General features: G+C 47.9%; 1 protein-coding gene across 2 annotated transcripts in view; it reads right to left on the minus strand.

The window, feature by feature from the left end:
* DOC2B (double C2 domain beta) overlaps window positions 1–12,351 on the minus strand; it is a 1,593,495-nt gene that overhangs the window by 1,106,651 nt on the left and 474,493 nt on the right. For both annotated transcript variants that reach the window (XM_069757350.1, XM_069757348.1), the window contains exon 2: window positions 949–1,028. In XM_069757350.1, the coding sequence (XP_069613451.1) occupies window positions 949–1,028 (80 nt within the window). The remainder of the gene's footprint in view (window positions 1–948; window positions 1,029–12,351) is intronic.

Raw genomic sequence — 12,351 nt, forward strand, 5'->3', positions numbered from 1 at the left:
CTGTGTCATTATTTCTCACACACTGACAAACCTAACCTATGATGGGGGAGTGTTCTCTCTCTAGGATGTTGCTGCCTGATTTTGAATGGGCAAAATCTTATGGAGGGAATAAGTTCACGCCCCCGGAGAAAACTCACTGACAATACCAACTCTAACTTAAAAAAAGTTAACGCATTAGGTCCAAAATACTTTGCTTGCTCATATCTCTGCAACAGAGATGCTAAATTCAAAAACAGAACAAAACCACATTGTATTCCTCTCTGCAGCCACTATTACATTCTATGTCCAGTTCAACTTGAAAATTTGATGAAAGTCTTTTTTAATCCTGGCATTGAGCAGTTTTCCCATTGAAAGCTGTTTATAGCCAAACATATGACTTGCTTCATTCACTTCATGGGAAATTTAACATTTCTCGTAGCTAGCAAATTGATAGGCCTCTCATGTAAAGCAAACCTTTTTTTAGTACATACTTATATTTTAAAACATGTTTCTTTATATTTTGTAAAGCTTGGCTTATTTCCTAGTGACACCTGTCCTAGAGTGCAAAAAAAGGTACAAATCAATGTAAGAAGTTTAGGTAATATGAATAAGGTTCACGAGTAGTCAGTGCAATCTGTGAGACACTGGCAAGGATTGGAAGCAGATGAGCAATTTCAATTGACAGTACTGTTCCGCGTGGAGGTTAATTGAGGACTAGCGCCTCAGGATACATACAATGAATGTTGCATGTACTGTACCTACTGTATCCTCACCCATCCCTTGTAGATTGTGAGCCCTCGCGGGCAGGGTCCTCTCTCCTCCTGTACCAGTTGTGACTTGTATTTTTCAAGATTATTGTACTTGTTTTATTATGTATACCCCTCCTCACATGTAAAGCGCCATGGAATAAATGGCGCTATAATAATAAATAATAATAATAATAATAATGTAAAGCATACGGGAACATACCTTGGCTTTATTGATTGTGCAGTGCAGAGCATTGTTTTCCTGATCGTACAGCAAGCTAAAGTCCAGTGTCCCCAAGGTAGCTGAAAGAGATGAGAAAAATAGGCTATTAACACTTGCTACAAAATTATGATTTTGCTTTTAGGAATACCAGAAAGCACTTGTCAAGGACAAGCACAAATTGTATGTAAAATACAGACATGTTTTACTAGTATGCTGAAATATAAAGATAGAAATGCATAAAAGTAGTGGATTCAATGTATATTTCACTTTGTCCGCATGTACAGAAAACCTAAATGTTGCTTGCAGACACTTTTTTTTTACCGCAATGTTTTAATAAAAAAATTGTAATACTGTTGTATACTTCTAACATCTGAAATCTGATGTTGTTGTGTCAAAACAGAATGGGCTCCAAAGAACCAAACTGAATTTACCAGTAAAAGCCATGGCAAGGCAGGACATTTGCAATAGGGGTACTATAACATTCCATGGAGACCACTCAGATGAATGGCATACCATTTGCAATTAATGTATAGAGGGCCTAAATCTGCTAGAATTAGAACTGCTCTTACTGATCTCTGTTTTACACCACTGAGCAGGGTCCTGAGTAGAGGACCACTTTGTGATGTCTAAACTTCCTAAGACCAGTTTCACACATCAGTGGCTCCGGTACGTGAGGTGACAGTTTCCTCATGTACCGGAGACACTGACTCACGTAGACACATTGAAAGCAATGTGTCACTGCACATGTCAGCGTGTTTTCATGGACCGTGTGTCCGTGTGCAAAACACAGAGACATGTCAGTGTTCGTGGGAGCGCACGGATTACACGGACCCATTAAAGTCAATGGGTCCGTGTAACACACGTAGGGGCGGATTATAAGAGGGTCAATCTGGGTGGTAGCCCAGGGCCCAGTGGTGTGGGGGGGCCCTGGGCTACCGCACAGATTGCCCGCCGGCCGCCGCCATCATCAGGGCATTACTCGCACTGTGCAGAGACTAGTCCAGAGAGTCAGTGAGTGACACAGTGACAGACAGTGGCACCCGTGCCGTGACCCACCAGCCGCCCGCCCGCCCCTGTCAGACTGGTGGTGCCGCCGCGTTATAACCTCCTGACTGAGTCCTGATTTATGTGCTGTGCGGGCCTGCGGCCATGCCCCTGCCGTGCCGTCACTGACTCACTGCCTGACTGCCATGCCGTTCCGGGAGCCCCCCCGGACCCGGTGGGCAGAGAGAGGGGGCCCGCATCGGGCCCCGTCTCATCTGCTCACTGGGCCCCTAGCGGCGCTGCCTGCGGCGGTTTCCTATTGCCGTGTGGGCGCGCCCACACGGCAATAGTTAACAACAGCCGTCGGCCGCAGCGCACATGTCGCCGGCATCTGACGTCATTGTCAGTCGCTGGCGAGTGCGCGCTGCTGGAGGGAGCTCACCGCCTGGATCGCTGGTAAGGTGAGGAGAATTTTTTTTTTTTATAACGGTGGAGCGGAGGAGTCGGACACTGGGGCTGGGGGGCAGGTTGCTGTACACACTGGGGGCAATGCTGGGAGCAGGACACAGTCTGGGGCAGTCTGATTGAATCTGGACACACTGGGGCAATGATGCTGGAGGAGGACACAGTCTGGGGACTGGGGGCCTCAAATGATTGCATTTGCTGGACACACTGGTGGCCTGGGGGGGCAATGCAGGAGACACTGGGGGGGGCAATGCAGGAGACACTGGGGGGGGGCAATGCAGGAGACACTGGGGGGGGGCAATGCAGGAGACACTGGGGGGGCAATGCAGGAGACACTGGGGGGGCAATGCAGGAGACACGGGGGGCAATGCAGGAGACACTGGGGGCGGCAATGCAGGAGACACTGGGGGGGCAATGCAGGAGACACTGGGGGGGCAATGCTGGAGGACACAGTCAGGGGACTGGGGCAGATGATTGCATTTGCTGGACACACTGGGGCAATGCAGGAGACACTGGGGGGGCAATGCAGGAGACACTCGGGGGGGCAATGCAGGAGACACTGGGGGGCAATGCAGGAGACACTGGGGGGGCAATGCAGGAGACACTGGGGCGGCAATGCAGGAGACACTGGGGGGGCAATGCAAGAGACACTGGGGGGCAATGCAGGAGACACTGGGGGGGCAATGCTGGAGGACACAGTCTGGGGACTGGGGCAGATGATTGCATTTGTTGGACACACTGGGGCAATGCAGGAGACACGCGGGACGGGGGGCAATGCAGGAGACACTGGGGGGGCAATGCAGGAGACACTGGGGGGGCAATGCTGGAGGACACAGTCAGGGGACTGGGGCAGATGATTGCATTTGCTGGACACACTGGGGCAATGCAGGAGACACTGGGGGGCAATGCAGGAGACACTGGGGGGGCAATGCAGGAGACACTGGGGGGGCAATGCAGGAGGACACAGTCTGGGGCAGATGATTGCTGGACACACTGGGGCAGATTGCTGGACAAACTGGGCAATGCTGGACATACTGGGGCAGATTGCTGGATACACTGTGTGGAGGTAATATGCTGGACACACTGGGGGTAATATGCTGGACACACTGGGGATAATATGCTGGCCACACTGGGGCAGATTGTTGAACACACTGTCATGGGACAGGATGGAGACAGATGGGGCAGGATGGGGAAATCATATGGGGTAGAATGGATACTCAAGAGGGCAGGATGCGCAAACATATTGCAGGAGCCAGGAATGAGATACACGGGGCCAGGATGGGGAATATTATTTCTGTAGGGGCTAATTAAGGGATATTATTACTGCAGTGATGTATTTATTTTGTTTTTTGAGTATACTGTTTTAAATGGGGGGGGCGGTCCTGTTACTGTGCAGAGTGACACTATATCGCCTTTTTTCTTCATGTGGTGTAATGTTGAAATTGGGAAAATTAAGTAATGTGTTCTGCAAGCGGAGCTCGAGATAACTGTGTTATTTCCTGCAGAAACAACAAACAAGCCCTGGCTGGAATAAATGATGGCGGTCTGTGCTTCATGACAGATGAAGGACTTCACCTAGAGACGTCACTGGTGAGTCAGTGTTATCTATACACTGACACTATACACTGTAAACCAGGGGTGTCAAACTGCATTCCTCGAGGGCCTCAGCTCAGACCGTGCGTGTTTTCAAGATTTCCTTTGCATTACACAAGGTGCTGGAATCATTCTGTGCACGTGATTAAATTGTCACCTGTGCAATACAAGGAAATCCTGAAAACATGACCTGTTTGCGGCCCTCGAGGAATGCAGTTTGACACCCCTGCTGTAAACCATATACAGAGCTCCTGTGTATAATGTCACCAGTGATCGCTGTATAACCTCTACACAGACACTGCATACCAATTACAGATCTCCTGTGAATACTGGCAGTTATGGTGACAGTATTTTGTTTTTTATTTTTTTATTACTATCAGTATTGTAGTATTCAGTCACTATGTGGTGGTAATATGTGCTCTTGACATGGTGTAGCGGTATTTGTTCCTTGTATGTGATATTATTCGGTCACTGGTGGTAATATGTGGTCTGGCATTTGTTCATTGTATGTGATATAATTTGATCACTGTGGTTAAAATTGGACTGTTCAAAGCTATGGTTTAAAGTGTTTTTATTTTTGTTTTGTTTTTCTTCCTAACTGAAGGGAAAATTGACTACATAAATGGATGTTTGACAGGTTATAGTTTCACACAGCAACTATTTTTCTTGAATAATCAGGTTCAGCTATAACATGATGAACACCCACCCCCGTCACATGACCACCCCCATCACATGACCACCCCATCACATGACCACCCCCATCACATGACCACCCCGTCACATGACCACCCCCCGTCACATGACCCCACCCCCGTCACATGACCGGGGGGGGCACAATCTCTGAACAGCCCGGGGCCCTGGCTACCCTTAATCCACCCCTGCACGTACCGCACACGGACACTGTCCGTGTGCAGTCCGTGTGCCGTGCAGGAGACAGCGCTACTGTAAGCGCTGTCCCCCCCACGTGGTGCTGAAGCCGCCATTCATATCTTCTCTCCAGCAGCGTTCGCTGGAAAGAAGATATGAAAAATCCTTTTTTTTTGTCCTCGTGTTTAAAATAAAGATCCCTGTCGCCAACCCCCTCCCACCCCCTGTGCGCCCCCCCGCTGTTACTAAAATACTCACCCGGCTCCCTCGCAGCGTCCTCTCCTCGCCGCACCTTCTCCTGTATGAGCGGTCACATGGGGCCGCCGATTACAGTCATGAATATGCGGCTCCAACTCCCATAGGGGTGGAGCCGCATATTCATTACTGTAATAAGCGGCACCACATGACCGCTCATACAGGAGAAGGTGTGGCGAGGACAGGACGCTGCGAGGGAGCCGGGTGAGTATTTTAGTAACAGCGGGGGGGGCGCACAGGGGGTGGGAGGGGGTGGCGACAGGGATCTTTATTTTAAACACGAGGACAAAAAAAAAGGATTTTTCATATCTTCTTTCCAGCGAACGCTGCTGGAGAGAAGATATGAATGGCCGCATCAGCACCAGATGCAGGGGACAGCGCTTATCTCTAGCGCTGTCTCCTGCACGCTCCGTGTGGTACCCAGTCGGCACACGGGCGGCACACGTGTGCGGCACGTGTGCCACACTGATGTACCACGGGAACACACGGACACACGGACACGGATAATTCCGGTACCGATTTTTCCGGTACCGGAATTATCTGGACGTGTGAGACTGGCCTAACAGAACATTTGCATTTTGACCCAGAGGTGCTTCACAGAATTTTAAACTCTTAACGACCAAAGGCATTTTTGGTTTTGCATTTTCATTTTTTGCTCCACTTCTTCCCAGAGCCATTATTTTTTTTATTTTTTTTGGTCAAAATGGTAAAGTGATGGCTTGTTTTTTGTGGGATAAGTTGTAATTTTGATCGACAACATTGGTTTTAACATATCGTGTACTGGAAAATGGGAGAAAAATTCCAAGTGCGGTGACTAGGGTTGAGCGAAACGGGTCGGCCATTTTCAGAAGTCGCTGACTTTTGGCAAAGTCGGGTTTCATAAAACCCGACCCGACCCCTGTGTGGGGTCGGCCATGAAGTCGGCAATCTTCTGAATCTGGTATCGGAATTCCGATCCCGAGTTCCGATATGTTTGCAATACCGGAAATCGGTATCGGAATCCATATTTAAGTGTAAAATAAAGAATTAAAATAAAAAATATCGCTATACTCACCCTCTGATGCGCCCTGGTACTAACCGGCAGCCTTTCTTCCTTCGAATCAGCGCTTGCAGGACCTTGCGGTGACGTCGCGGCTTGTGATTGGTCACGCGAGTGGTCACATGGGCGAGTTTCCTCTCCTTCAGACCCTGGGAACCATTGGAAACCCAATGCACTGCATTGGGTTTCGAGTTTCGGCCGACCCCGACTTTTTTATAGGATCGGCCGATTTCACTCGACTCGACTTTTGAAAAAGTCGGGTTTCGTGAAACCCGACCCGATCCTATAAAAGTAAAAGTCGCTCAACCCTAGCGGTGACATTACAGAAAAAGTGCAATCCCACACTTGTTTTTTTTTTTTACCATGTTCACTAAATGCTAAAACTGACCCGCCATTATGTTTCTCCAGGTCATTGCGAGTTCATAGACATGAAACATGTATAGGTTCTTTTTTATTTAAGTGATGAAAAAAAATTCCAAAGTTTGTTTTAAAAAAAATTGCAAAAAATTTTTCTGATACCCGTTGCATCTCCATTTTTTGGGATCTGGGTCGGGTGAGGGCTTATATTTTTGAATGTCGAGCTGACGCTTTTAATTATACCATTTTGGTGCAGATATGATCTTTTGATCACCCGTTATTCATTTTAATGCAATTTTGCGGTAACCAAAAAAACGCAATTCTGGCTTTTTGACTTTTTTTTCTCTTTATGCCATTAAGCATTTGGGTCAATTATTTTTTATATTGATAGATCGGGCGATTCGTAGATACCAAATATGTGTATGTTTGATTTTTTTCTTATTGTTTTATTTTGAATGGGGCGAAAGTGGGGTGACTTGAACTTTTATTTTTAAAATTTGTAAAATATTTTTAAAAACTTTATTTTACTTTTTGCACTTTTCAATAGTCTCCATGGGAGACGTACCAACGTACGTTGTGAAATTTGTGCATGACGTGGGTAGCAGATGCAGTTTTTCAACGCATCCGCTGCCCATTCTGAAGTCCGGGGAGGAGGGAGCGGAGTTTCGGGCCGCGCATGCGCGGTAGAAAATGGCGGATGCGACGGACAACAAAACCTTCACTTGAACATTTTTTCGTGCCGACGGTTCGCCAAAACACGACGGATCCATTGCACGACGGATGTGACGTGTGGCCCTCCATCGCGATCCGTCGCTAATACAAGTCTATGGGTAAAAAACGCATCCTGCAAGCACATTTGCAGGATCCATTTTTTTCCCAAAAGAACGCATTGCAACAGATTGCTAAAAATGCAAGTGTGAAAGTAGTCTTAGAAACATCGGCCTTTCTATTATATATCTATGGACATATCTATCTTAGATGTATCTATCCATATATCTGGCTGCTTTCACACATCAGGTTTTTGCCGTCAGTTTTGAAAAAAGTATCCGTTTTTTTCCGCATGATCCGTTTTTTTTAGCCAGATCCGTTTTTTCCACCGATCCGTTTTTTTCCACCGGATCCATTTTTTTTCTTCCGGATCCGTTTTTTTTTTACACGGATCAGTTTTTTCCGCCGGATCCGTTTTTTCCGCCGGATCTATTTTTTTTCTTCCGGATCCGTTTTTTTTTTTTACACCGGATCCGTTTTTTCTGCCGGATCAGTTTTTTTCTGCTGGATCCGTTCTTTTCCACCGGATCTGTTTTTTTTCTTCCGGATCCATTTTTTTCCACCGGATCCGTTTTTTTCCGCCAGATCAGTTTTTTTCTTCCGGATCTGTTTTTTTCTGCTGGATCCATTTTTTCCTTCCGGATCCATTTTTTCTTCTGGATCAGTTTTTTCCCGCCGGATCAGTTTTTTTCCGCCGGAACCGTATGTTTCCGCCGCATCAGTTTTTTTCTTCCGGATCCGTTTTTTTCAGCCAGATCCATTTTTTTCTTCCGAATCCATTTTTTCCCGCCGGATCCGTTTTTTTCTTCTGGATCAGTTTTTTTCCGCCGGATCCGTTTTTTTCTGCCGGATCCGTTTTTTTCTTCCGGATCCATTTTTTTCCACCGGATCCTTTTTTTTTCAAAACTCGCCGGATTGTGCCTGACGTCAAAAACCTGATGTGTGAAAGCAGCCAGATATATGGATAGATATATCTATCTATAAATATATCTATAGGTAGATATATCCATAGATATATAATAGAAAGGCTGATGTTTCTAAGGCTACAGGGGACAATACAAATATCTCGCTGAGGATCTGTTTATACCAAGGAAGGTGACGGGCACAAGGGGGCATTCTTTGCGTCTGGAGGAGAGAAGGTTTTTCCACCAACATAGAAGAGGATTCTTTACTGTTAGGGCAGTGAGAATCTGGAATTGGTTGCCTGAGGAGGTGGTGATGGCGAACTCAGTCGAGGGGTTCAAGAGAGGCCTGGATGTCTTCCTGGAGCAGAACAATATTGTATCATACAATTATTAGGTTCTGTAGAAGGACGCAGATCTGGGGATTAATTATGATGGAATATAGGCTGAACTGGATGGACAAATGTCTTTTTTCGGCCTTACTAACTATGTTACTATGTTACTTTCACACTTGCGTTTTTAGCAATCCTTCGCAATCCGTCGTTTTGGGAAAAAACGGATCCTGCAAATGTGCCCGCAGGTTGCATTTTTTACCCATAGACTTGTATTAGCGACGGATCGCGACGGATGGCCACACGTCGCGTCCGTCATGCAACAGATCCGTCGTGTTTTGACGGGCGGTCGGCACGAAAAAATGTTCAAGTGAAGGTTTTTTTGTTCGTTGCGTCCGCCATTTTCTACCGCGACGGACACGTACCGACGCAAGTGTGAAAAAGGCCTCAATGAGCGTTGAATTTAAAAAAAAAACGGCGTGGGCTCCCGTGCAATTTTCTGCACCAGAGGGGGAAAGCCGACGGCCGGGGGCCAATATTTGTAGCCTGCTATGAATATCAGCCCGCAGCTGTCTGCATAGCCTTTACTGGCTATTAAAATAGGGGGACCCCCCAAAAAAAATGACGTGTGGTCCCCCTATATTTTATAGCCAGAAAGGTTATGCAGACAGCTGCGGGCTGATATTCATAGCCTAGAGAGGGGTCATGGATATTGCCCCCCCCCCCGGCTACAAATACCAGTCCGCAGCCGCCCCAGAAATGGCGCAATGTGCCAATTCCGGCACTTAGCCTCTCTCTTCCCAGTCCCGTGTAGCGGTGGGACATGGGGTAATAAGGGGTTAATGTCACCTTGCTATTGTAAGGTGACATTAAGCCGGGTTAATAACGGAGAGGCGTCAATAAGACGCCTATCCATTATTAATCCAATAGTAATAAAGGGTTAATAAAACACACACATTAAGAAAAAAGTATTTTAATATGCTTCATTTAACCATACTTACCATACTTCAGCGCCTGCAAAAAACGTTAAATAATAAACCGTATACTACCTGTCCGCCATAGTCCAATTAATAACGAGTGTCCCATGACGATCTTCCCTATAGAACAGTGACATCGGCTGATGTCACTGCTCTATAAGACCCTCAGTGACACACTGACAGGAGACAATGGCTCCTGCAGTGCATCACTGAGAGAGGTTACCTTAGGACAAAGTCTCACTTTATGGGAATTGCTGCGTGGGAAAATTTCTCATACAGCAAAGCCAAAAGTGAGACTAGGGACTATTTTTTTTTATAGCGGCGGAGGAATACAGTGCGGAAGGATACCTTCCTCTCGTCATTATGTTCCTGGACCCCCTAGAGAGCGGTCGCATCAGCTGTGCTGCCGTTCTCTACGGGAGATCGTCGTGGGACACTCGTGGATTTCTGCGGACAAGGAGCATATTTGTTGTTTGTTATTTTCATATTTTTTTTACAGATGACACTGGCTTCGGGGAACAAAGTGACAAGTAATGGTGAGTATGAACTCTATGTTTAATGTACTGTATGTCTGTACTGTATGTAATGTATGAATGTATTGTATGTAGTATGTATGTAGTATGCATGTAGTATGTATGTAGCATGCAGGTAGCATGTATGTATGTAGCATGTATGTAGCATGTATGTAGTATGTATGTAGTATGTATGTTTTTTTTTTCATTCAACACATTAGCCGGCTGATGGGACTACTACTGTCCCATCGTTGGCTAATGTGTCAATCACTGTCACTGTAATAGGCATCGTCTGATGGGACTTGTAGTCCCATTAGACGATGCCTGCACACAGGCACAGAGCCCCACACGCTGCACAGAGCCCCGACACGCTGCACAGAGCCCCGCATGCTGCACAGACCCCCGGCACGCCGCACAGAGCCCCGCCAGCCGCACAGAGCCCCGGCATGCTGCACAGAGCCCCGCATGCTGCACAGAGCCCTGGCACACCACACAGAGCCCGGCATGCCACACAGAGCCCCGGCATGCCACACAGAGCCCCGGCACGCCGCACAGAGCCCCGGCACATACGCTTTCACGCTCACGCCCTGACTGATGGGCGTGAGCTTGGGGGGTTGTGGCCTCACTGTGCCACAAACCAGACCACCCTGGAAGGGGCGTGACTATGACAGCTGCCTGGGTTTTCACTGAAGCCTCTGATGTTGAGGTCAGGCTTGTGCAGCAGGCAGCTGCCAGGTGCTACTCCAGGGTGGTGTCTGACTGGGGCTGCTGATCCCACTTGGAGAACAGGAACACTAGGACAGGTGCGGGCATCAGGCAGGACTGGCAGAAGAGCACGGCTGAAACTCAGACGAGTAGGCTGGCACAGCAGAGGCACAAGGCTGGCAGAGACATGGCAGAGAACACAGGGCTGGCAGGCACGGCAGAGAATACAGGGCTGGCAGGCACGGCAGAGAACACAGGGCTGGCAGAGACATGGCAGAGAACACAGGGCTGGCAGAGACATGGCAGAGAGCACAGGGCTGGCAGGCATGGCAGAGAACACAGGGCTGGCAGGCACGGCAGAGAACACAGGGCTGGCAGGCACGGCAGAGAACACAGGGCTGGCAGGCACAGCAGAGAACACAGGGCTGGCAGGCACAGCAGAGAACACAGGGCTGGCAGGCACGGCAGAGAACACAGGACCGGCAGGAACTGCAGGAACTAGGACTGGTTGGTGTGGTGTATGAAGGAACAGGTAGTGACCTATTCACACAGGAGGTGCAGGTATGGATATGTAGTATTAAGAAACAGGTAGGGACCTGTTCACACTGGAGGTGCAGGTAAGAAAGCAAGCAGAAAGGAATCAAGTATGAAGGAAAAGGTTGGGACCTGTTCACACAGGAGATGCAGGTACAGAAACAAGCCGGAAGGAAAGGAGAATGAAGGAACAGGTTGGGACCTGTTCACACAGGAGATGCAGGTACAGAAAAAAGCCAGAAGGAAAGGAGAATGAAGGAACAGGTTGGGACCTGCTCACACAGGAGATGCAGGTACAGAAAAAAGCCAGAAGGAAAGGAGAATGAAGGAACAGGTTGGGACCTGTTCACACAGGAAGAGATGTGCAAGGCTGCAGATAGGAGTGGAAGAGCAGCAAGGGATAGCGTAGCAAGAAAAGCTAAGCAGAGCAGAACCCCAAGGAATATGAAGAGGAGCTGCAGCAAGAGATGCACAGACCCCCGAGAGGCCCATACAGATCCCCGGCAGGCCCGCACAGACCCCGCCCACACACACAGACACGCCCAGTGTCCGCCCACACACCGCCCACACTCTTCCCCCCTTCGGAACAGGATGTAGAAGGACAGAAAGGGCTTATGTACATTCCGATATTTGTGTCCCATTGACTTGCATTGGTATCGGGTATTTTTTGGATATCAGCCGATCCAATCCGATACTTCTGGATATCGGAAGGTAACGCTCAACACTAGTCATGAGCGGCTTAACACAAGGAATGTGACACTTGTAGCCCATGTCCTGGACAAGTCTGTATGTGGTGGCTCTTGAAGCAATGACTCCAGCAGACAGTCCACTCCTTGTGAATCTCCTCCAAATGTTTGAATGACCTTTTCTTAACCATCCTTTCATGGCTGCAGCTATCCTGGTTGCACCTTTTTCTACCACACTTTTTCCTTCCACTCAAATTCAATTAATATGCTTGGATACAGCACTCTGTGAACAGCCAGCTTCTTTAGCAATGACCCTTTGTGGCTTATCCTCCTTGTGTAGTGTGTAAATGACTGCCTTCTGGACATCTGTGAAATCAGCAGTGTTCCCCATGATTGTGGAGCCTACTGAACCAGACTTAGGGACCTT

This window comes from Ranitomeya imitator, chromosome 3, assembly GCF_032444005.1.
Source record: "Ranitomeya imitator isolate aRanImi1 chromosome 3, aRanImi1.pri, whole genome shotgun sequence".
In the NCBI taxonomy this organism is placed as follows: Eukaryota; Metazoa; Chordata; class Amphibia; order Anura; family Dendrobatidae; genus Ranitomeya; species Ranitomeya imitator.